This window comes from Salminus brasiliensis, chromosome 6 (assembly GCF_030463535.1).
Source record: "Salminus brasiliensis chromosome 6, fSalBra1.hap2, whole genome shotgun sequence".
NCBI lineage: Eukaryota > Metazoa > Chordata > Actinopteri > Characiformes > Bryconidae > Salminus > Salminus brasiliensis.
Window position 1 is genome coordinate 42591755 of NC_132883.1, and position 26194 is coordinate 42617948.

General features: G+C 46.1%; 1 protein-coding gene across 1 annotated transcript in view; it reads right to left on the minus strand.

The window, feature by feature from the left end:
* Positions 1–2555: 2555 nt before the first annotated feature.
* Positions 2556–26194, minus strand: part of gpat2 (glycerol-3-phosphate acyltransferase 2, mitochondrial) — a 42299-nt gene continuing 18660 nt past the window's right edge. Inside the window, exons 7-21 of the mRNA XM_072681126.1 lie at positions 24775–24908; positions 22047–22146; positions 15571–15759; positions 14632–14730; positions 13674–13756; positions 9683–9801; positions 9493–9563; positions 9054–9318; positions 8635–8789; positions 7935–8012; positions 7366–7491; positions 7093–7213; positions 5410–5478; positions 4117–4172; positions 2556–2672 (exon numbers count right to left, since the gene is read on the minus strand). Of these exons, the coding sequence (XP_072537227.1) occupies positions 2556–2672; positions 4117–4172; positions 5410–5478; positions 7093–7213; positions 7366–7491; positions 7935–8012; positions 8635–8789; positions 9054–9318; positions 9493–9563; positions 9683–9801; positions 13674–13756; positions 14632–14730; positions 15571–15759; positions 22047–22146; positions 24775–24908 (1782 nt within the window). The remainder of the gene's footprint in view (positions 2673–4116; positions 4173–5409; positions 5479–7092; positions 7214–7365; positions 7492–7934; positions 8013–8634; positions 8790–9053; positions 9319–9492; positions 9564–9682; positions 9802–13673; positions 13757–14631; positions 14731–15570; positions 15760–22046; positions 22147–24774; positions 24909–26194) is intronic.

Here is a 26194-nt window from a genome sequence, read left to right on the forward strand (position 1 = left end):
CATCAGCATATGGAGCAGAGTGGCAGGCAAGAGGCCATTTCTGCCACTGCTGGTAGACCCGTATGACCGTATGCTTCCTTCGCACTACGCCCAAATGCAATCACTCCTTTTAGCCAATCATTAACTGCATCTGCTTTGAGACCCATTTTCCACACATCTAACGAGACGCTCACTGCACTGCACCACCTCTTCCCAATCTAAGAAACCTGCCACACACCCTGCAGGTATTAATAGCCTCATCATTCTCATGCATCGCCATCTGCAGGAGCCTGAAGTTACTACCACCTTGTCCCGGAAGCTTAGTAGCCTAATGTCACCGTGCTTAATGCACAGCTCCAGCTAGAGAGGTATAAAGCCCCCAAACACTGAGCTGTAGAGCAGTGGAACTGTGTCACAGCAAATGCTCCAACATGAGTGCGAAGCCTTCTTAGGATAGTAGAGGCTGATGCTGCAGAAATGGGACAAACTGCATGTTAATACCCTGGATTTCAGAAGAAACGCTGGATGAGCTGGATGGTTCTTAAATCACTTCCATCTACAACCTTCTTTCTGAAGGCCTCAGTTATCTTCACCACGTACCTCAGCAGTCAAGAGCAGACCAGAGTAAATGCCTGAGGGTTTATAATAAGACAGGCTCCTCCAGAATCCCATAACTAAAAGTTGGGCAGAAGGGCTACACCCCAACTCCTCCTCTTCAGTACTACGCCCTCTATAGCTGCTCCTCTCCCATCTCCTTCTCGTGAAGAAAATTCGCACCCCTCCACCGCCCCGCTCCTCCCGATGAGCCAATTATACTCAACCTCTGCCCGGCATGAGGGGATCTGGCTTCGGGTCCAATCAGCTCGAAGCCCCCCAGAACTCCTGCTCAAATTTCAGGAGTTCTCCTCCTTGCCTCAGCCAGCAAGCAAGGGGTCCACACCTCACAAACCATGATCATCTGGAGCTGATGTTCTGCACCTGACTGATATATGTGGGGGTGTCTGAACTTTTTTCCTCTGAAGAAAATCCCATTTCTTCAGTCGTATGTGTCGACTTAGTTAGATTACCTTCATCTTCCAGTACTGTTCGAATGAAGATCACATGTCCAGATGTTTAAAAATGTTCAATAGACAGAGGTTTTTATGGGGTGTCCTGATTTTATATATTTATAGAGAAATGTGGATGATTTTTACATTCAGACAAGGTATAAAATCTATGTGTGTGTGTGTGTGTGTGTGTGTGAGCAAGCGTACAGAAAGTGAGGAGGTCTAGGCCAGTGTTAAGTGATTGGTTGGATGCCCAGAGCGGGCTGTGGGCATTGCCGGCCTTTAATCAGGAGCTGATTGAAAGGGGTTAGAGTTGAGGGAATGGTACACTAACTCCGTCACTCATCATCAAAATCATCAGACTCAGAGTGTGTGTGTGTGTGTGTGTGTGTGTGAGAGAGAGAGAAAAACCGAGGCACAAAAAAAGGTCTGCTATACTGAACAGAGCTGTATTCGTGTCTCTAAGCCAAAGCAATCATTATGAAACCATCATTTACACGAAAGAAAGGAACATCTGTTTGACCAAACACAATTCCTGCCCATTTTCTGTCTTTTTTATTCCCCAAGAACATTATCCAACTCACTCTATTCAGCCTGGTGTTATCTAACACTCCTTAATCTGTCTAATCAAACCCGGGCTCATAAGAACAATGAACTGAAAAACTGACCTGTAATCTGGACTCTTATTGGTTGAGCCAGTGGGCAGTGCTTTGTTTAAGTTTTTTTTTTTTTTTTCTTTCATTTTTTTCTCAAAACATGAAATAAAAAAAAAAGACAGTCTGGTCAACCAACTCACAAGGTATGAAAAACTATGAAATGAAAGGAGCTCAGCAAATCTCAGCAATGCTGAGGGTAAATAACCAGACTGCATTATTAATGCAAATGTAATAACTAAATATATCAGAACTGTCATGCAAAAACCTTGCATCTCAATTTTGTTTGTTGAATATTTTCCTTTTTCTCTCAATTTGGTTCTGCCAGTAAACCCACCCCCTTGTTAACCCACCCCCTCGAGGGCAAGGACTTAACTTATGTCCTCGAAAAGCCAGCAACCCCCTCTTTTTGAAGAATTCCACCAATGCAGAATTGCTGGGCAGCCGACCCACCCTGAGGAAAGTGCTGGGTCCCCAGCTCCACTGCACCAGCTTACAGATGCCAGTGCTGGTGATGAGGGGAGAGCGAGAGCACCACTACCCACCTGGAGAGAGCACGGCTAGGTGATCTCCGGCTGCTGATGACAAAGCAGCATGGTTCAGGATTCAAACAGGTGACCCCCGGCCATAGTGGTAGTGCATTAGGCCGCTTTCAGACAATGTAAATCTGGCAATTGTTCTGGTCATCATGACAGTTTAACACAATGTATGGAGATGCAAGATCTTTGTGACCTCAACAATATTATTATTAATTAAAGCTCCAGGTTTGCTGATTCTGGCCCAGCCGACACACTGCAGAACCCTGATTACCTGGAACGTTAACCTAAGGAATCTATCCCCACTGCTGAGACATAAGGAGCAGTCCACTGTTTCTCCGTTAGCCGTAGAGGAACTGGGAGACGAAGTGAAGGAGCTTCTGTTTGATCTCAGGCTGGAGAAAAACAGGGCTAACGTCCAGATACACACACTCACTCTGCCTCTCCTCTATCAGCACCTGTCCAAAACAAACACACACACACACACACACACACACACTTAGCATACTGTGAAGCTCACGCAGACACACCAGTCAGTGTTCCTAGGACTGCACAATACGGACACAATCCCAGGTTATGGTTCTACAGCTACATCCTGCAGTTACTGCGCAACCGACACTACATTAAAGCACACTGGTGTATCGATACCATCTCATAATTATTGACAAAAATGATTTATGTCTGACTGCTCATGTTCAGTTCTGTTGGAACACCCACTGAAACATATATCTGACTGGGCTCATCCGCATAGTGTTTTCTTCTGTAGTATCACTGCTGCAGATGCCAGTATATCAGGAAGCAGGAGAGGGAAGGAAGAGAAAGAAGGAGGCGAAGAGAGTAAAATAAAAAAAGGAGGAGATAGAGGAGGAGAAATGAAGGAGGAGATGAAGAAGAAGAAGGAAAAGGAGGAAGCAGGAGAGGGAGAAGAAAGTGAAAAACAAGAAGAAGGCAGAGTGTAAAATAAAAAAGGAGGAAGAAAGGAGGAGAAAAGAATGAGGAGATGAAGGAAAAGGAGGAGGAAGAGGAGAAAAGAAGGAAGAGAAGGAAAATGAAGAGGAAGCAGGAGAGGGAGAAGGAAGGAAGGAAGAAAGGATGGAAGAGAAAACAAGAAGGAGGCGGCGTGTGAAATAAAAAAGGAGGAGGAAGATGAGAAAAGAAGGAGGAGATGAAGCAAATAGAGGAGATGAAGAAGAAAAAGAGGAGGAGAAAATGAGAAGAAGGAAAAGGAGGGAGGAGGAAAATGAGATGAAGAGGAAGCAGGAGAGGGAAGGAAGGAAGAGGAGGAGAAAAGAAGGAGGAGATGAAGGAAGAGGAGGAGGAGGAGGAGAGTAAAATAAAAACAGGAGGAGATGAAGAAGAAGAAGAAGAAGAAGAAGTAGGAAAAGGAGGAGAGGGTTTAGAAAGAGACGCTGTTCGAGGAGGAGGAGTCATTTCCAGGGTGTAAATTTCCAGGACGTATGAGAAAACCCTGTGTGACTCAAAACCTATCCGAGCTGCAGAGCCAGGTCAGAGCTCCACAGTGCTGAGGAGTCCTGCAGGAGGTGCAGCTGCTGCAAATCAGGAGCCGTGGCCCAATAAAATACATTTCTGTCAACTCTCAGGAAGGCCAGCAAATGAAAGGACATATAAATCAATAAATAGACAGAAAAGAAACATTGTTTAGGGCACACACACACACACACACACACACACACACACACACACACACACATTTGGCTTTGTTGTGGAGCAATGTAACTGAATTATGTGTTCCTGCCCCGCTTTTGCTTTCCTGCACTGGTGTCAAGGTGCATGAAGTGTGAGGAGGCAGGTGAGAAAGGCAGGTGTGTGTGTGTGTGTTCACGTGTGCCTGTGCACATCTGTGTGTGTTTCAAGGAAACTGTGTGACAGATCATCACTCACCCCAAGATCGGTCATGGTACGCACTGCCAATCTCACCAGCTTTATTGAGGAGCTCTCTGCAGGACACATACACACATACACACACACACACACACACACACACATTTTAAACAGTGTTCATTATTGGAGCTCTCGGTTTCAGACATATCCAGGCTTATTCCAGTACCACTGCACAGAACCCAGCAGAACCAAAGTTCTCCAATCAAATCAGCAGTCTGATCTGAATCTGGGCTCTTCGATTGGGCGCACATCGAGCCTATGAGCAGTATAGAAATGCTATAGCAATCACCAAATCACCCATCTAGCAACACAGCACAGCAACCACCTGGGATACCACATCACCTACCTAGCAAACCTTCGGCTAACTGTGGAACCAATCACATCTCTAGTTTATCACTCTCTCCTCAGATCAACACCTGGTTTGGTGGTGAATCAGGGCTTAATGATGGTAAATCAGGTGAACTGCTGCTGCTGCTGCTGATGCTGATGATGATAATGATGATGATGATGATGATGGAGGTGAACACATCCTCCACGCTGTGCTGGCTGGACTGGGGGGTGTCCAGGAGAAACCTGGAGGAACCGAGCTCTGTTCTTCAGACTAGCTCACCGACAAGATCTCACTACTTTCTTTCTTCAGAATGTGAAGCTCTTGTTTGTCCTTTTACTGGATTCATGTTGACCTTCATCTGTTCTGATGAGATCTGGAGATCTTACAGTAAAAACTCTCGTATTGCTAAGAGAAATGGCCTAAAATAATGTGGCTAGATGCCTAAAACGCCAGAAGTATTGGGACACCTGCTCATTCACTGTTTCTTCTGAAATCTTAAATGTATTAAAAAGAGTTGATCCTGCGGTTGTTGGAGTAACCGTCTCTACTGACCAGGGAAGAAGGCCCTCTACTACTTCAGAGCACTGCTGATAAATTGCCCGACCCCGAAGCGCACATACAACACACACATTCAGTGGACCCCTTGGCACAAAGCTCAAACCCCACCTACGCTGGTGATGCAGTGAAGAGCTGGCAGTGGGGAGTGTGTTACGGGTGAAGGTCTAGAGGAACTGATGCTGGTTTCTGGGCTAAAGCCAGTTCATTTAAGGCCTCTGAAAGGTCATGGAGTTATCTGGGGAGCTGCGTAATATGCTGAAAACGCCACCATCAGCAGAAGCTGCATTTAGCTTTTAAGCTCTAATGAAACTTTTTTTTTTTCGTATGGTAAGTAAATTTCAAAAATGAGAGAAGAGAGAGTGTGTGTGTGTGTGTGTGTGTGTGGGTGTGTGAGTGGGTCCAACCGTGATGCACTTTGTCCAGCTGAGCTCTGTTCCTCAGGTGTGTGTGGAGTTGAGTCACACACGCCGACTCTGCGGATAAACAAAACAAAAACAGACTGTGAGAGAAGCAGAAGCACGTTCCCCTCAGACGTTCACCACCACACCCCCCGATCCCCCCCGTTCCCCCCCGTTCCCCTGCTCCACCACACCTGCCTCAACTCAAACACTCATCTAATCATCTACACCAAAACACACGCTGGAGTGGAGGTCACGTACTGCCGTTCAGACTTACGCTGAGAGAACGACAACAGCATCTGTGCACAGAATGCCTCACACTGACAGGGGAATGTGTGTGTGTGTGTGTGTGTGTGTGAATTATCCAGACTAGTTTTTAGTGATTACTGGTAAGATATGTGATTGAGGCCGTATGAATCTTCAACGCATTTCATTTTTGCAATCTGTCAGTGATCCAGTATGAATCTACAGTCTGTCAGTAATAACTGTGGAGAAATTTGGATCCAGTATGAATCTACAGTCTGTCAGTGTTATTTGGATTCAGTATGAATCTACAGTCTGTCAGTGATATTTGGATCCAGTATGAATCTACAGTCTGTCAGTGATATTTGTATCCAGTATGAATCTACAGTCTGTCAGTAATATTTGGATCCAGTATGAATCTACAGTCTGTCAGTGTTATTTGGATCCAGTATGAATCTCCAGTCTGTCAGTAATATTTGGATTCAGTATGAATCTACAGTCTGTCAGTGATATTTGGATCCAGTATGAATCTACAGTCTGTCAATAACAACTGTGGAGAGATTTGGATCCAGTATGAATCTACAGTCTGTCAGTAATAACTGTGAAGAAATTTGGATCCAGTATGAATCTACAGTCTGTCAGGGTTATTTGGATTCAGTATGAATCTACAGTCTGTCAGTGATATTTGTATCCAGTATGAATCTACAGTCTGTCAGTGATATTTGTATCCAGTATGAATCTACAGTCTGTCAGTAATATTTGGATCCAGTATGAATCTACAGTCTGTCAGTGTTATTTGGATCCAGTATGAATCTCCAGTCTGTCAGTAATATTTGGATTCAGTATGAATCTACAGTCTGTCAGTGATATTTGGATCCAGTATGAATCTACAGTCTGTCAATAACAACTGTGGAGAGATTTGGATCCAGTATGAATCTACAGTCTGTCAGTAATAACTGTGAAGAAATTTGGATCCAGTATGAATCTACAGTCTGTCAGGGTTATTTGGATTCAGTATGAATCTACAGTCTGTCAGTAATAACTGTGGAGAAATTTGGATCCAGTATGAATCTACAGTCTGTCAGTGTTATTTGGATTCAGTATGAATCTACAGTCTGTCAGTAATATTTGGATTCAGTATGAATCTACAGTCTGTCAGTGATATTTGGATCCAGTATGAATCTACAGTCTGTCAATAACAACTGTGGAAAGATTTGGATCCAGTATGAATCTACAGTCTGTCAGTAATAACTGAAGAAATTTGGATCCAGTATGAATCTACAGTCTGTCAGTGATAACTGTGGACAGATTTGGATCCAGTATGAATCTACAGTCTGTCAGTAATAACGAATAATGAATGTGCATGGAGTGAATGCTCATTCTTGATGGTTTATCTTTAAGAGTACAGATCTAAAGAAAAGCAGAGGACTTTCTGTGTATATTAACCTGTCATGGGGCAGCGCAGCAGGTGCAGGCTCTCTATAGCCCAGCAGAGCGCCCTCAGTTGGACACTGAGTAAACTGCAGAGGAAGAAGAGCAGCTCAGGACACTGATCTGGCTGACTCAACTACAGATAAGAGAGAAAGACAGAGAGAGACCTGGAATAAAATATACAAACACACACACACACACACACACACACACACACTGTATGTCCAAATGTTTGTGGACACCCCTTGTAATGAATGCATTTAGCTATGTGTGTGTGTGTGTGTTTACTTTATAAGAGCGTGGGTCCTGTTCTGCACAGTCTGAGTCACTGCTCTGGTCAGGGTCGTCTGTAGCAGTCCATGATAACACCCCCTGCCTCCTCCAGAAATCACACACTGGAGCGTCCCGTGGCACCTGTACACACACACCTTGAATTTAATCTAATGAAACAGATCTTTCCTTCTGCGGGTATATGGTCATTCAGTCAGAGTGTCCAAGAGAGTGTGTGTGTGTGTGTGTGGTGCTTTCTCTAGAAACACTGGACTCTGAACGGTGCCGCAGTGTGGATCTGCCATGCTTTAATCTCCACACAAGCTGGACTGAACCCGTACAAGTCTAGACCAATCACGCTCACTATTATGTCTCACACTACTCCAGTGTTAGTACATCATAGACACTCTACTGCATGGACTGGCTTGACTCTGCACCTCCAGCTTTCTCGTTGTGTTGATGTTACATGGAAAATAATCATCTTTACGTCCCATCCAGATCATCAGAGCTTCTCCTCTCTGCAAACACAGCTGCAGGACGGGCCGAACGGTGTGTGTGAGTGTACGTGTGTGTGTTTTACATCTCACCTCCTCCATGATGAGAATTCCACAGCGTACTAGACTGTCCACTGTCTCCAGAGCAAAACTGTGAGCTGCCTGACACGGCTGAGAGAGAGAGAAAGATAGAGAGAGAGAATAGTGAGAGTGAGCGTGGTCGAGAGAGAGAAAGAGAGCATAAGGAGAGAGAGAGTGACAGCAAAAAGAGGGAGAGAATAGGCAGAGTGATCAAGAGAGAGAAGCGAGAGAAGAGAGAGAGAGAGAGAGAGAGAGAGAGAAAGGCAGAGCATGTGTGAGAGCGTAGAGGAGAGCAACAGGAGAGAGAGAGAGAGAGAGAGAGAGAGATATTGAGACTGCAATCTGATGTTTCAGTAAGGGGTGATAATTAATCCAGCTGGCCATGTATTGTATTGTGTGTGTGTGTGTGTGTGTGTGTGTGTGTGTTGCTTTTGTTCTTGTTGACATTTCAGTGCTGAAACAAGGGTGTGTTTGGTGATGTGTGTGTAAACCCCCTCACCCACCCCCCGACCATAATTATACATTCTGTCCCACGAGAGAGAGAGAGAGAGAGAGAGAGAGAAAGAGAGAGAGAGAGAGAGAGAGAGAGAGAGAGAGAGAGAGAGAGAGAGAGAGAGAGAGTGTGAAGGAAACGAATGTGTGATGTACTGAGAGTGTAACCCTGTCAGCAGGTAAAACCTTTCAGTTTGCGTGTGTGTGTGTGTGGTCTCACAGGTGTGTATCCCGCAGGCAGGAGGTGTGTGAGCTGCAGGCTTTTCTCAGTCAGTTCCTCTTGACCCAGAGCAACATCAAACTCCATCTCTCCTCTTCCTCCTCCTCCTCCTCCACAGCCTGCAACTTCTCTCAGCATGGCGGAGACAGCACACGCTGCACATGCACGCACACACACACACACACACACACACACACACACACACACACACCTCAATACTGTAACCAAAAGAGTGGAACAGGTCAGCAGAGAAGACCAGACACACTATCGCCCCCTGTGCTTCCTACTGGGTACTGCATTCTGTCACAAGGACCACATTAATGCTGTATGTTCACTTCAGTTCACACCCATCGTCGCTGACCACTAACTGACCCCCCCTCCCCCCCAATCACAAATAACGCTCTCCCACAGCCCCTCACCTCCCACTGCCTTGTGGATGAAGACGCGCGTCAGCAGGTCACACTGCTGGCTGAGTGCCAACAGGGCGTGCGGTTCCGGCCGGGCCGCCAGTACGGGGTCTCCCGCTGGAGGCGCAGCGGCCAGCAGCAGGTGGGGACGCAGCAGAGAGAGAGAGTAATACACCACCCCCACCAAACTGCCCCCAAAGCCCACGTCGAAGTTCCTGAACAAGACCTCCTCCAGGAGCCAGCACACGTCTCTGCACAACACGGAGAGACGCACACCCTGAGAGACAGAGAGTGGGAGTTCACATGAACTGGGATTGGGTGAGTCGTGTCCACATACTTTTGCCCATGTAGTGTAGGAACATGCAGACAGAAACATGGATGGAGAGTGAAGGAAGGCAATCAAAACGAGACCCTGTGGAGGCGCTGAGGAGAGTGTGTAGAGGTCACCCACCCCTCGATGCTTGTGCAGAACCAAACAGGACACGACGCTGGTGGACATCACGGCCAAACTGCTGGTGACCGCTGTAAGAGGAATACGCAATTCACTCAAATACTGCATAAGTGCTACTTTTCTGTATATATGCGTGTGTGTGTGTGTGTGTGTGTGTGTGTGTGTGTGTGTGTGTGCGTGGGTGACTCACAGTACATTAGATGCATCGTCAAAGCAATGGTCATTTCCCTCTCAGTTTGGGGCAGCTCCTGCATGCAGTTTGGGGGCAGCAGCCAAGACACGTCCTTCTGTCCAAACACAGAGTCCACCCTGAAAAACAGAAGAGAAGACATAAAGGCATGCTACTGAACCCTGTGTGTCCAAATGTTTGTGGACACCCCTTCTAATGAATGCATTCAGCTAATTATAATTGCACCCATTGCTGGCAGAGATGTAAAGTATGCAAATGCACACACAGCAAAGTGCTGCCAAAAGAATAAGACCAGATGAACCTACTGGCACCATGCTGCCTAACGACAGGCGGCGTGGGCTAGACTGGGGGTATAAAGCCCCTCTGGAATGATGGCTTGTGCTCCATCCAATACTTTTGAGAGAAGTTGGGGGTGATGAGGTGGGGTGGTGATCATCATCCAACATCCTGACCTCACTAACGCTCTCGTCGCTCTCGTCACTCCAACAAAAGCAGGATACACTCTTTTTTTTAATACATTTGATTTCAGAAGAAACAGTGAATGAGAATGAGGTGTCCCAATACTTTTTGTTATATATTTACATTTACATTTTACATTTACATTTATGGCATTTAGCAGACGCTCTTATCCAGAGCGACTTACAAGGTTACTCGTATTACAGAGGAGGGCCAATGTTGTGTTAGGAGTCTTGCCCAGGGACTCTTATTGGTGTAGCGCAGCATAGTCACCCAGCCCGGGAATCGAACCCCAGTCTCCCAAATGGTGTGGTAGCTCAGTGGCAGGTAGTGGTGTTATCTGTTGCGCCACACCAACCATCACAAGACAAGCAGCTCAAAGTAAAAAGCTTAAAAACTCAATTTCTCAGACTCAGAATGTACAAATACACTGTAAGGACAAAAGTATTGGGACACAACATATCTTGTCTTGTCTGAAGCAGCAGTGATCTCTGTGTTTGTCTCCATACATTTTCAGGCCCCAAACAAACACACACGGGCATGCATATTTACACCCGCACAATCAGAAATTGTGTATGTATCTCGCCAGACAGCCTCCACTCAACAGCCGGCGTGTTTTTGTCAGAAGCGTCTCTGCCTCTGCAGCGTGAACAAGCCCAAAACATTAATTAATAACAATGCAGTTCCACCAAGCGTTTGAATGGAAACTGCTGAGGTCTCCAAAAACGCTTTCTGTACACTGTGAAAGCTCAGCAGTAACACCCTCACCCTCTCTTTCTAACACACACACACACACACACACACACACACACACACAGATACATTTCTACAGTTACACGGAAGAGAAATAGAAGAAGGACGAGTGAAGGTCTGTGACCTTTCCCTGTGCCATCGCTGCTGAACGCAGGCCAGAGCACTTCAGCTGATTGACAGCGGCGTCTAGGGGAGATGATTGCACTCCAAAACAGCCAAGCGCATATGACAGTGTGTGTGTGTGTGTGTGTGTGTGTGTGTGTGTGTGTGTGTGTGTGTGAGAGAGCAGGGGATTTCAGTCAAATGTGTAAAATGTGACGGCTAATTAGAGAGTGAGGCAGCGGTATAGCTAAGATTTTAACTGAGGGGGAACCGGGTTTTGGGTTTTTTGGGGGGTTTTGGGGGGTGGTGGTGTGGAGGCAGCTAGGAAGCATTAAGGCCGAGAGCTGGCCTTGGAGATAAGACAGACTAGTGGTATTCTGGAACATCAGCTCCACCCTTCCAGTATCTCAATTTTAACAATTCCCTCAATTTCCAGATGTTTTCATAACTGGAAAACAAAAAATTCCCTCTAAATTTTCAGATGTTTTCATGACTGGAAAACAAAAAATTCCCTCAAATTCCAGATGTTTTCACGACTGGAAAACAAAAAATTCCCTCTAAATTTCCAGGTGTTTTCGTGACTGGAAAACAAAAATTCCCTCAATTTCCAGATGTTTTCATGACTGGAAAACAAAAAATCCCTCTAAATTTCCAGATGTTTTCATGATAGGAAAACAAAAATTCCCTCAATTTCCAGATGTTTTTATGACTGGAAAACAAAAAAATCCCTCTAAATTTTCAGGTTTTCCAGATTTTCCAGGACATGTGGGAAGCCTACTCTTATAGCAGAACATACGTTAGCAGGAAAAATAGGACATGCCTTTCCAGGTGTTATTCAGTAAATCAGACTACATGCTTGATTCGAAAAGTTTATTAAAATTTTCTTAAATTTGTTCTTGAGAAAAGTCCTATCAATAAATCTACAGCAGATTCATGATGCGATGCAATGCTCTTATGGACGATAACGGATCCTATTGTCCCTGCAAACTGAACAAATTCCAAATGAGAAAACATGGGAATGTGGGAACCTTTGTGAAAACTGTGGAAGAGGGTTTTAGGGCCCAATGTTTTGTGATTTCAGAGGAAATCTCGTAGGAATGTAGAAATGCACTATATCCAGTATGCCCCACCAGCACAGAGCGTAGCCGTCTGCCAGCTCTATTAGTACAGAATAGAGGCGGAGAGATGATGGGCGCCAACTGGGAAGGATGACGGGCCACAGTCGCGTCTCGAGCTTGTATCTAAATATGGACAGATATCAGAACCTCAGTAAACCCTAAAGAGTCTGTGACTCACAGCCGCAGCTCAAAGTAAAAAGCTTAAAAACTCAATTTCTCAGTCTCAGAATGTACAAATACACTGTAAGGACAAAAGTATTGGGACACAACATAGGTGACTTTGCCACAGGTGTAGAAAATTAAGCCTCTAGTCCTGCAGTCTGCCTGTCTTCCACACATTAGTGAAAGAACGGAAGCAACAACAAGTCAGCTGGTGAAATTTCCTCCCTCCTGGATCTTCCTCCATCAGCTATAAGTGGTATTATTAAACAGTGGAAGCATTTAGGAGGAACCACAGCCACCGAGTGTCTGTCAGACCACGTAAAGTTACAGAGCGGGGTCAGGGCTGAGTGCTGAGCGCAAAGCACAGTGCAGAAAAGCCTCCAACGCTCTGTTGCGGACTCAACAACTGCAGAGCTTCAGACCTGCTCTGGAATTAACATCAGCACAACAACTGTGCGCCAGGAGCTTAACGGCATGGGTTCACGATAGCCGAGCAGCTGCATGCAAGCCTTACATCACCAAATACAATGTCACAAGCTCCTGTAGGTGTAACATGTAAGCGTCCCAATACTTTCGTCCATTTTATCTGTAACTACTCTAACCTTAAATCTGCCTCTAGAATAGCTGCTGAGCTGGAGCTTTCTTGTGGCTGCTGTTTCTATTACTGTACAAAAGAAGCTCCATGCTGCCTTTATTGTTGGATGCACTATGAGTCGTTTCTCATCAGGCGTTATAGATCACGTCTTTTACAGATCACGTAAACGTCACGTTATTAAAAGAGAAGCTCAGCCTGAACAGCAGTCCGTGTTCTGAAACTGGTGGTGAACGAACGCTTCAGAGGTGAGGTGAGAGAGAAAAAGAAAAAAAATAAAGTGACCGATTGCGGTAGAAAGAGGACAAGCGGAGACAGAGATGATGGATAGCTGACTACAGAGGATGGATGGATGAATGGATGGACAAACACAAGGCCAGGAGCAGACAGATGAGAGGAGGAATGTAGCTGTGCAGGAGGAGGCGGGTCAGAGAGTGAGAGATGACTAAAGCCCAGCTGCTGCTGCCCAGCCTCGCTCGACCCCAAACTGGACCACCTGGACCACCGCTGATATTACTTATCTTACTCTCAGCACAAGTAGTGTGTGTGGTGCTGGTGGGGTATGTTGCACTGACTGGCCACTTTATCAAAAACCCCGTCCATGTAGCTCCACCTTGCCCCGTCATCCAACCCGTCGGTCAGTTTCTGTAAACCGATAAAATGCCACTAAATGGTGGGTGTTTCTGATAAAATGGCCAATTAATGTAGGTGTTTGGGTAGGAGCTATACACAGGGAGTAGGGGCAAAGAGACAAGCAGAGAGAGAGACAGAGAGAGAGAGAGACAGAGATAGACTGGTTGATGTAAACCTGTTGTGCAAGACGGTGGGCAACAGGAGCTCCTGCAGGGGGCGCCGTCCATCCACACGACACTTCCCACTGTCACACATCTCCTATTCACACAGAGCAAGACAGAGAGAGAGAGAGAGAGAGACAGTCGGTCAGTCAGACAGACATTCAGAGACAGATGGAAGGGCAGACAGACGGACAGACAGACAGATAAAAAGACAACCATATACATAGACAGACCGACAGACAGAGACATAGGCAGAGAAAGAGACAATCAGATAGATAATCAGAAAGACGGATGGACGAATAGATAAACAGACGGATGGACAGAGGGTGGATGGACAGACAGAATCAGACAGATATACAGAGACACAGGCAGAGAGAGAGACAATCAGACAGGCATATAATCAGAGAGATGGATAGTGGGACAGATACATGGACGGACAGATGGACGTATAGACAGATACACACAAACAGAGGCAGAGAGGGATACAATCAGACAGACAGATAAATAGATGGAGAGACAGGATGGACAGACAGAGATACGCAGAGAGAGAGACCACCAGAAAGTGGTCAGAGAGTCAGAGAGATGGATAGACGGAAAGACACACAGAGGGAGGGAGCGAGAGAGACAGGTGGGGAGGTAGGAAGAACGGAGGAGAGAGAAAGAGAGAGTGAGAGACAGAGAGAGACAGATTGAGATATATATATATATATATTTATATATATATATATATATATATATAGAGAGAGAGAGAGAGAGAGAGAGAGAGACAGAGAGAGAGAGAGAGAGAGAGAGAGAGAGAGAGATAGAGAGAGAGAGAGAGAAAAATACAGAGAGAGAAAGGGAGGGAGAGAGAGATAGATAGATAGATAGAGAGAGATTTTTGGTCTTCCACACACTTCACACCTGAGCTCAAAAGTTGGCACTGGCACGTGTGTGCACACACATATGCTCGTGTGTGTGTGTGAGTCATACCTTCAGAGAGAAAGCCTGAGCGAAATGGATCCTCACACCTCCTCTGTGATCACCACTCAGAAGGGAGAGCACAAACCGCAGTACAGACAGCATGCCAGGCTGGACACACACACACACACACACACACACACACACACACACACACACACACACACACACACACGGCAGATGAGTCAGTCTCAGTACAGAGAAAACAATTCTCATCTTCATGAGGCTCTAATGGTGAACGGCCATTAGTGGAGAAATTAGCCACTCTAATCATCATAATAACTGACATCTATTAGTGCAGAACATTAGGACAGCAATAGTCCCTCTCGCGCCCGCTCACTCGCCCGCTCTCTCTCTCACATGCTCTCTGTGGTGTGTGTGTGTGTGTGTGAAAATTAGGAATACCAAGAAGCCTCATTTCCAAGCCCTAACAGAACGGCACATTTGCAGTCCCGGCCGTTCTGTATTTACAGATTAATTATGCATGACTTACTGAAACATCTGCATAACAGTGCTGACCGTACCCTAACAGTGGACTGTGGAATGAACCGAGTGCCCCTCTCCGCTCGTCAGGGTAGATGGAGGCTGTTTTGCTGCTGTTAGCGGCGCATCGTGAAGTTCAGTGACAGTTACGCAGGCAGGGGCCGAAACAACAGCCATCTCTAGAAGCAGGGCTTTGCTGTTTTTTTGGACGATCGAGGCTCCGTGGGGAATCAGTGATGAGTGAAAAAGAGAATGTCTAAAAACCTGTGTGAGACGGTGGAGCAGAATGGATGGGTTTTAGGCCGACTGGCAGCCGACATATCCGAATCGCTGCTGTTACCGGAACCCAGCATCCCTGTGTACGGATACGGTCAGCACTGTTATGCAGATATTTCAGTAAGTCATGCATAATTGATCTGTAAATACAGAACAGCCGGGACTGCGAGTGTGCCGCTCTCTCTGTGGTACCTGAGGCATCTGTGTGTCCCGGTGGGGTGGACGGTCATAGGAGATCCCCACTGGCACCAGGCTGACGTCGGGCACCAGGCCGCGTGTGACCGCCTGCCGGATACGGGCCAGCCACTGGCCTCCACGCCCACTTTCCTCACACACGCCGAGGCTGAGCGACTCTCCGGTACTCAGCAGCTCTTCAATCAGCTACACAGAGAGAGAGAGAGAGAGAGAGAGAGAGAGGAAAGTTTATGTGCGGTATAGAGAGGAACAGAGGCCTGTCTGCTGAAGCTGATATGAGACGCCGGATCTGGGCGGCTTTATGGCGGAGAGGGGAGTTACGATCGGCTGAGGAACTGAGAAGAAGTGAGAAGCAATAACTGTAGGAGAAGTCTTATAAAAAGAGAAGAAGATTAAACACGGACTGGGAGATATTTGTCAGAGAGGGAGAGAGAGAGAAAAGGCAGAAGCATGAGAGGCTGAAGGGTTTCTTTTCTGAATGCTTCAGGACGGCCCCCCTGTATAGGGGGCAAAAACTCAATTTTTATTGAACTGAGCCACAGAAGCTTAACGTAATGAAATCGATAACACACACACACACGCGCACACATATATACACACAGAGAGAGAGAGAGAGAGAGAGAGAGAGAGAGAGACAGCCTACATGCTGTAGTGTGCGGACCAAACTACACTGGCCGCCTACAAGAACTGCTCAAGCCTTGATTTTTGTAGTGATCACTGAAACACAGTAAGAACACCGACGGCAAACACTGGACGTACACATCCAGTTCCTAGCAGGCTATAAGTGGTCATATGACATAAGGTAGCTCCTAAATATAGTCCGCTTGTAATTACTGTACATTATTGTAGCATTAAAATCATTCATTCATTAATTTCTAACTTACTTTTACTTGTTTTAAGTGATTTGATCCACTTAAATGGTCTTATTCTTTTGGCAGATCATTTTCCTCATTTCAAGGAAAAGCAGATACCTCAGAAATAAAGCCTGAAGCAACTTCAACAATCTGCCAGTGGATGAAAAGTAGACTTTTGGTAGAACAGTGCAGGGATTTTTGCCCTGAAAATCCAGGCAAGCCTAGTTTAGCTAGACCGCCATTGGCTGCATATGATGGTCAAAGGCATTTCAACAATGAGGGGGTTTGGGACCAAAATATCGGCCCTTTACTGTGAAAAATGCTTCCTGTAGCATTTCCTGTGACCCTGCCTGGTCAAGGACTCCAGCCTTGTCTTCAGAGCCTTAAGCTGCAGACCCAATATTTACTAGTTTTTGATGTGAAGGAACGAGGGCCTCATGAACCTGGCTCGTGACTAACGATGGATGTGGTAGCGATGCTGGGCGAGGCCGGTGGTCGGCACAGTAGCAACGCTAACGTCACGATAACGTAGAAAACACAGCAGCAGCGATGCTCGGCAACGCATGGTAGCGAGGCTAACTCTGCAATAGTGATGCCAACACTGTGGTAGCAATAAAAACTGCGGCCATAGCGCTTCTAATGCCGGGGTAGCGATGATGGGTGAGGCTGGCGGCCAAGGTGCAGCAATGCTAACGGTGCAGCAGTGATGCTAACGGCACAGCAGCGATGCTAACGCTTGTTGCAGTAGCGATGCTAACACCGTAATAGCGATATAGGTGAAGCCGGTGGCTGAGGCACTGCTAATGCCACAGTAGCGATGTTAAATTGACATGCTATTGCTACGGACTTTGACACACGGTTGCTAACGCTCTTGTCGGTTACCACAGCAACATAACAAGCAGAGAAGCCTGGCTGACTGGCTCTGTTCTCCCCTGTTCGCTCATCACTAAACCCCGCCTCCGGGAGCTTGTCATCGGCTCCCTAATGTGCTTTTTTTCAAGCATGCTGAGTGCTGACTCTTTAGAAGACATGACCGTGGGCTCCAGAGTGGGGCAGCCAGTGGGGCAGCCAGTGGGGCAGCCAGTGGGGCAGCCGTCTAAGCATTGGCTACATCATCATAAGATCGCAGGTTTAATCCCAGGTGATGCCCCAGCCATCCGTAAGTCCCAGAGAGCTAGGCATCCAGTGAACAATCCTGTGCAGGGAGCCAGGCACAATGCAACACACACTCACAAAAGTATTCAAGCTAAATGAAGGAGGAGGTCAGGCATGTTGGAAAACCTTAGCCTTGCATGCTAAATGTTCGTGTAGCGTGTGTAGCAGTGGCATTAGTACCAGCACATTAACGCTGAATTAGCAGTAGCATGACTCATAAATGAAGCATTACTACATAAAGTTTTCAGCAGGTTTTAGCCATGACCATGACACCACACAAACAGCAGGCAGATCCTCAGGACATGAGCCCTATGGAACACCTGGGTTTAAAGCTTCTCAGCTGAGTGAGGCCCTTTAGCGTGCTTCCAGCTTAGCCACGCGCGCACATGTGGTATGTGTGCATTATATCTAGCCACAGCGGCAAGGATAGATCATGAGACTCAGAGTGTTCTGGCCTCAGGTAGCAGCGCTGATAAGGCTATGAGTGAGTAATGGTGGTGTGTGACCTTGGGGTCTCTGAGCCTAGCAATAACAGGCCCTTATTATCTTTGTAGCAGCGGAGAAGAGAGTCAGACAGTGGATGGGTCAAAGCCTGAGTGAGGAAATCTGAACCGTCCCAAAGTTAATTGGCCTGTTTATCCATCCAGGATCCGAGGACAAGAGGAGACACAGCCGTTCGTTTCTCACTCTGTCAGTTATACTAAGGATGTCCTTATATGATCCTGGCATATCCATTTTAACCCTGTTCCAGTTTCTGATCCTTTGTTTTTACCACTGTGTTCCAGCAGAGCCCTCTAGTGGATGTATTGCTCAACATCCACACCAATGTAAAGGATGTGAGAGACAGCTACCTCGTTTTCAGTGGAACATAAAAAGGTCATTTAATATTATTAGATTTCACTGCATTTAAGCTAATGTTCCTCCAGATGTTTGTCTATTTTTTGCCCATGCTCTCTTCTGGTGGGTGGCCCTCCCATCTTCCCCATCACTTAGCTTGACACTTGCATCAACTAACAGTAGTCTACACTGGCAACCGAATCATCCAAGTGCGCTCAATTGTCCAGTCTAAAAAGTTGAAAAGGTGACCATCCACAGTGCTGGTAGCAGTGTATGAACTCAGGACTGCCCTCTAGTGGATGTTTTGCTCAACATCCACCCCAATGTGAAGGATGCAAATAGGTATGTGGACAAAGACCGCTACCTCGTTTGAAACAGAGGTTTTAATCGTCGTACAGAAAAGGGAGTATAAATGAGCCTCAAGTCTGGAACTGGAGCTATTTCACAGTGGAACAGGAAAGGTCATGTGCTTTCTCTGCATTTAAGCTTATTTTCCTCCAGATGGTTGTCTATTTTTTTGCCCTTGCTTACTTCTGGTGGCCCTCCCTCTCCCCCATCATTTAGATTGACACTGGAATCAACTAACAGTAATCTACACTGGCAACCGAATCCTCCGTGCGCTCAACTGTCCAGTCTGAAAAGTTAAAAAGGTGACCATCCACAGTGCTGGTAGCAGTGTATGATGAGGTGAGTCCTGGTAATGATGAAACTGAGGAGACAACTGGGGACATAAAAGAGCAAAACAGATTAATTGAAAAGACAAATATAATTTTTTTAATGTTGTTTTACCAAAAAAACAACAAACAAAAAAACGAGAGCCTAGAAAACACACACACACACACACACACACACACACACACACACACACACACATTACAGCACAAATAAGCAATGCTGCAGTGTGAGGGACCCACCTGCACAGAGACATACACTCATCACCTTAAAGTTTTATATGACTTCAGGAAAAATAGACCGTGGAACAAAACAACAACAAATACCCCCTCATGAGTCTGACACACCGTCTGGTGTTCAGACACACACACACACACACACACACAGTATGCGCACACACGCACACACCAGCAAGGTGCAGCGAGATGTTTGCTAAATCCTTCTTGAAGAGGCTGATAAGCTGATGTGCTGCTCCATGCATTCATCCAGACAAACTTCAATTTTCTTCTCTGTATACAAACACACACACACACACACACACACACACACACACACACACACACAGGCCTTCAGCTGTCTGTGTTCTGTGGTGCTAAACGTTCCACCAGCAAGTGAAACACTAATACACTCGTGAATGCACGCACCCCTGCTGTTCAGCCTGTTAAAGAATTCGGAGGCACATGCTGAGATTTGATCGTTCGGTAGAAGTTTGGAGGAACAGCTGTGAGGGCTCCCGTCAGCTCGTCCACACCCAGTGTAGCACTGTTCATATGTCTGGAATCAAGGTTTTCATTAATGCTGAAATCATGTACATATGTGCACCGACCAGACAAAACAGTATGAAGCGAAGAAAGCGGTAAATATCTCGTTAAATATCTCGTTAAATATCTCGTACAGCTGACTGTCACAGTCCAGGTTTCGGCTCTGGAAGACGGAACAGGATTTGGCAATGGCTAGAAGGTTCTGTGGGAACATCTACAGGACAGCAAGGCGTGTGTGGAGCTTCTGGTCAGCAGTGAGTAGAGAGTAAGTTGCAGAAATGGTGACTCTAATGGTGGTTAAGGGAGCTCAGCTCAGCGCCCCCTGCTGCCCATACGGATGCATAGCTGCGGACTGTTCAGCGTCTGTCCAGGGAAGAGCCTTCACTGGACATGCAAGTGTTAGAATGTGGATGGTAGGGCATGTGCACGCCGCTCACCTGTAAAAGTCCTGACACCAGGATGCAGTGCGGGAAGAAGGCAAGCTGGTGGAGGGAGTGCGATGCTCTGGGAAATGTTCTGCTGGGTAACGAACTCTGGGTCAGGATATCAATTTCGTGCGGATGTCAATTTAACAAATGCCACCTACCTAGAGATCAGAGGGCCAGGTACACCCTGTCATGGATGATGGCAGTGGCCTCTTTCAGATGGCAACACTGAGCGCAAAGGTTTGAAGAACATGAAGAAGAAAAGTTCAAAACCTCCAAATTCTCCAGATCGCAATCCGATCATGTGCTGGAACACAGCTGGAAGTCTGAGCTGTAGGGGCTCCACCCTGCAGCTTTCAGGACTTAAAGGATGTGCTGCGAACTTCCTAGAGCCAGGTACCACGGGAAGCCTTCAGAGGTCCTGTAAGAATCCATGCCTCAGTGGGTCAGAGCTGACCAACAGGGTATTGGGCGAATGGTATATATATGCTCCTCCACAATTTGACAAAAGTATTGGGACACCCGCTCATTGTGTCCCAATACTTTTGTCGAATTATTTATATCTATATACACACACAATTTGACAAAAGTATTGGGACACCTGCTCATTGTTCACTTGTCAAATTATATATATATATATATATATATAAATAATTATTGTTCATGGTTTCTTCTGAAATCAAGGGTATGCTGCTTTTGTTGGAATAACTTTCTCTCCTGTCTAGGAAAGGCTTTTGGAGGAGCACTGCTGTGAGAATTTGATTGAATTCAGTGACACAAGCGAGGCTAATGAGATCAGGACGTTGGATGATCACATCCAACCACTTCCCCAACTCATCCCAAAAGTATGTGATGGAGCACCACCACCATCATTCCACAGAACACAGTTCTTCCACTGCTCCATGCTGGGGGGCTTTATATCCCCTAGTCCTAGTCCAGCATAGTGCTGTCTGTATGCATTTATTAGAAGGGGTGTCCACAAACATTTAAACATACAGTGTGTATAGATCATCAAAGCTATGTCTATAATTACCTAGGTATTCTAATTTAGCTTAAAAAAGACATGCTTTTATTCCCGGAGTATAATAGTTTTCCCTATACACAGCTTTTATAGTGTATACTCTTAGAACAGCGTCCACCGCGTCACAAAAGCACCGCATAGACAACCCATTGTGTAGACGCAGGCGAGTTTTACATCATGACATTTGCTAATACTTTTTTTTTCCTTTTTAAGGAGAATGAGATTCATCCCAACACAATGCTCCAACTGTCCTCAATCACCGGCGCACTGTAACAAAAGCTTCCCCGAACAAAGAGGCCATTGTGTTTTGTTGTGGTTGGAAGCAAGCAAAACAGTATCTTTTCAAGAAACTGGAAATAAGGAGAAAACCATCTGCATGTGAGAGTTCAGGTAAACGGATGCTGTGAATGCATTACATTGTTTTCATAGTTTGGAGGCTTGTATCACTAAATCAAGTGGGAAAAGGATGGATATTATATTTTGGGTTTTATATTTTCGCTCATTCCTCAAACTTCTGCAGGACGTTAGCTTAACAAGCTGAACCAGCGCTGCTCTCTGCATGCCCTGAAAGTCAAAAACGCCGAGCGGAAAAGCCCTGCGGCCTTCAATTACATGGAGAATAGTACCTATCTATGACAGAAATTCGTTATGTGTGTTTAAAAAAGTGATATCCGTCAAATGTGATCCTTTAAGCGTGCATGGCCTTGATGTGTATTTACTGCACAACATCCAGAGCTTGAAGACTTACGGAGGTCATGATGAGTGAGTACGAGCGGTCCGCCTCTGCCTGCATCTCCGTAGCCATGCCGAGGGGGAGCAAGAGGACACCCAGTTTCTGAAGGACAGCCCTGAAGAGGCAAAACACTGTCAATTAAACACATACACTTCAGAATTAATGAGGTTAGAAATATGTGGTTAGAAATTAGACATCATGCTTTTTCTTCCAGACGTAAACTATATGACTGATATGCAGCTCTCCACGTGAAGGGCGCGGCCTACAAACGCATTTTTCCACCTTTTTATTTAATTTTATTTTATAGAGTGTTTATTCATACACAAACGGTTGCAACTGTAACAGCTGCTATCAAATCTAAGCTGAAATAGCTGAAGTGTTGCTCGTGCGTTTAGACTAATGATATATTGACTAGTGTATATAATTTGACAAAAGTATTGGGACACCTGCTTATTGTTCATTGGTTCTTCTGAAATTAAGGGTATAAAAAAAAGAGGTTCCTGCTTCTGGTGGAGTAACTGTCTCTCCTGTCCAGGGAAGAAGGCTTTGTTGAAGCATTGCTGTGAGGATTTGATGGCATTCAGTGGCAAGAGAGAGGCTAATTAGGTCAGGATGTTGCATGATCACAGCCAACCTCATCCCCAACTCATCACCTCATCACAAACGTATCGGATGAAGCACCAAACATCATTCCAGAGAACACAGGGGGGTATTCGATCCAATCTTGTAACAAATCTAAGCTGAAAGTGTTGCTTGTGCACTCAGACTAATGATATATTTGAGCGTTCGTTAACAAACTCAGATACTCAGTTAAAGAAACTGATTTAAAGATCACTTGTATAGCAAATTTTATTTACATTTTTTTTCCTCCTTATTTTTAACATGCAAAAAGTCCAGGTCACTTTACAGGTGTGACACTGTCCAAAACTACATGTATTAAAATAATAATAATAATAATAAAAATAATAATAATAATTTCAGAGGTTTTTATCTTATAGTGACACCAAGTGAACACCAAGAGTTTATGCCGACTGGAAATATGAGCTGTAATGTGAAATATCTAATGTATGTAACACTCATTAACGGCGCATGGCCATTAGTGCAAAGCTGGGGTTAATCTTCTCATGTAGATTCAGCTCTGCATCGTAATGAATCTGCTCTAAACATAAAAGCATGGCGTCTCAGGACCATTTACTTCCAAGCATATTTACGAGACCTCTTCTGAGGCCGAAGCAAATATGTTGCGCCGTCCCAACAGTACAATCTGAATAAGCAGCTATTAATTACTCCGACTTTGGCAATAACTACAATCCAATCTGTGTGGAATTGAGCTTCACTTACTTGCTACAGTATGTAAATGCTCGTTCCCCGTCTGCTCCGCTTCACTAGCTCCAGCCTTTCCTGCACATTCTGGCTCATTTATACACCCAGGCCATTCACTATTTAATACGTGCACCAGCATCCACTGGCAGGAGTAATACGTGCCTTGACGATATGTGCTGTACTTTCATGAAGTGCTGCGCTAAGCAGAGTGTGTACTGAAATTAATGCGACCGTTCAAATGGACCTGTCCGATACAGCCGGCGGACAACTGTAAATGATCTACTGTTCTCAGGCTTAGAGGCCTCGCTGGTCAATGCGTCCCTTTTAGCCAATCCTGATGATCGGTGTCTGATGTCAGAGTCACTAATAAAAAGTTGTGAGAAAAAGAATTGAAAGGAGTAGCTTTTGTGGTAGTTTAATTTTAATGACAGCGTTAGCATCACGCTAACTTACTGTGAAAATGCCTAGATTATCATCATCATCATCATCATCATCTTCATCACACTCGCCCCAAACCATGTGAAGTGGTGTACGGCACCAGAAACCACTCGCTAATGTGGTTTCTGGTACCGCATGAGGTTATCTGTTCTCAACAAACCTCACTAAAGTACAGGCTAAATTCAGGACGGAAGGTGGGTGTGTCCTGCAGGTCAGGGGATCGAGCTGGCGACCTTCTGGCCACAAGGCCGCTTCTCTTACCTTTAGGCAACAGCTGCCCTATATGCTCTACAGCCTGGAGCAAATTAAGCTCCTTGCAGTAAGCTCATTACCTCAGGGTTGGCATGCTTTTTTTTTTTTTTTAAGACTGTCCAAATGTTTGTGGACACCTCCTCTAATGAATGCGTTCAGGTAGCTGGTATAAAGCCCCCCCCCCAGCATTGAGCTGTGGAGCAGTGGAGAACGCCAGGGTTCTCTGGAATGATGGATGATGGAGCTCCATCCAATACTTTTGGGAGGAGTTAGGGAGTTGAGGATGAGGTGGGGTCCTGACCAACATCCTGACCTCACTGAATATAAGCAAATCCTCACAGCAATGCTTCCGCGACGCATTCTTCTCTGGAGACTAGAGCCAGTAGAGCAGGTGTCCCAATACTTTTGCCCATATAGTGTGTACAGGCTCCACTGGACCCGCTGTGCCTTGGCTGATCGATTATGACCGGGGTCAGTTGGGAAAACCTGCTTAAAGGTTTGAGTCTACAGTGGAAATCTGACTACTGACTGCAGGGATATTGCAGACCCACCGTGTAAATTCCAGCCACGGCACTGAGGCCTGCTGGACGGCTTTCTGTTTGGAGGAGAGAATTGGCATTTTGGACCTCGGAGCGCTGAAATCCGCTTAATTCCCCAGCCATGATAAATCAACAGATAAGCCAGGCACCTATTGTCCACTCTCCATGTATTGGTGCGAGTGTTTATTTACCTTCTCCAGCCGGGCCGGACCTGCACTGGGCACACGCTGTAGGGAACTCGCAGGTTGTGAAAGAAGAGCGCCAGGGAGATCAGAGCTTGATCGAAAGCACTCTGGCGAACATATACGTACACCAGTGGACCGCTCTGCAACACACACACACACACACACAAACACACACACATAAAACAGTGCGTGAGAAACAGTGAAAGACCCTTCATTACTGTGAGCACAAGAGCGCTGCTCTCATCCACACTTCACTCCACATGAGCGGTCGTGAACTTCTGTTTTTGAGCTCGTTTCAGAGAGGTGTCCTCTCAAGCACTTTACGGTACAAAGACAAAAAGGACACAACGACAAAACACACACAGGGCCCTGGAGTGTTCGCTGCCTCCATGGCCTCTAACGAGCCTCGACGTGGCTCAATTAAACTGAAACGTAAAGCTGCAGTTGGAGGACCACTGTGCTTTTCCATCTGCTCTGCACTACCACATCTTGACTTTTAAACACCACTCAGGCGTTAACACGACATTATGACAACACACTGTTATATATATATATATACACACTGATACACTGCCAATACATTACAACCACCTGTCTAGGTCCCTAAAACAGCTGGTGTCGCCAAAACCCTTAAGACATGGTCTCCACAAGACCTCCTCTGAAGATGTCCCGTGTTGTCTTTCTGCGTTCAAGGTTTTCCATAAGCATCTGTGAGCCCTGGGCACCCACGACCCAGTCACATGGTTCACCGGTGGTCCTTTCTTGCAGCACTGGTTGGTAGGTACTGACCCCTGCATACTGGGAACCTGCCCGATGTTTTGGAGGTGCAAGTTGTAAGGCGGGGCCTTCACGAGCATCTGTCATCCTTAGGCTTGCCTATTTTAAAGACCATGGTAACCTTTACAAAAGCCGAATTGTGGCGGCTAGACGACTGGGTCAGAGCGTGACGAGCACTTTCTGACCTACGGATGGTCCAAGGAAGGACAAACCATGAACTGTCGGCAGTGTGTCGGCATCCAAGGCGCATTGGGTTCAAGGGGGCGACAAAGGTTGGGAAGGCAATCTGAAGGTTGTGGTGGAGGTTTATGTAGCTGCATAGCAACAGACCAATCAGAATGCCCACAGCAACCCCTGGACCTGGAACTGGACCTGAGAGCGATGGGAGAAAGTTGCTCAGTCCCAGGATGCAGGACCAGGATGCAGGACCAGGATGCATAGTGAGTAGAAGACAAGTCGGTGGACGGAGCATGATGATCTGAGCAACGTTCTGCTGGAGGACCACACACATTAGAACAGGACCTCGGAGCAATGTTAGAAGGCTGCTTGGTCCGAGGAGTCCTGCTTTCTGTTACATCTCACAGATGACCCGGTAGGGGTCTTAACTAGGAAACTAGGAAAGTGGCGGCACCCGGATGCACTGTGGGAA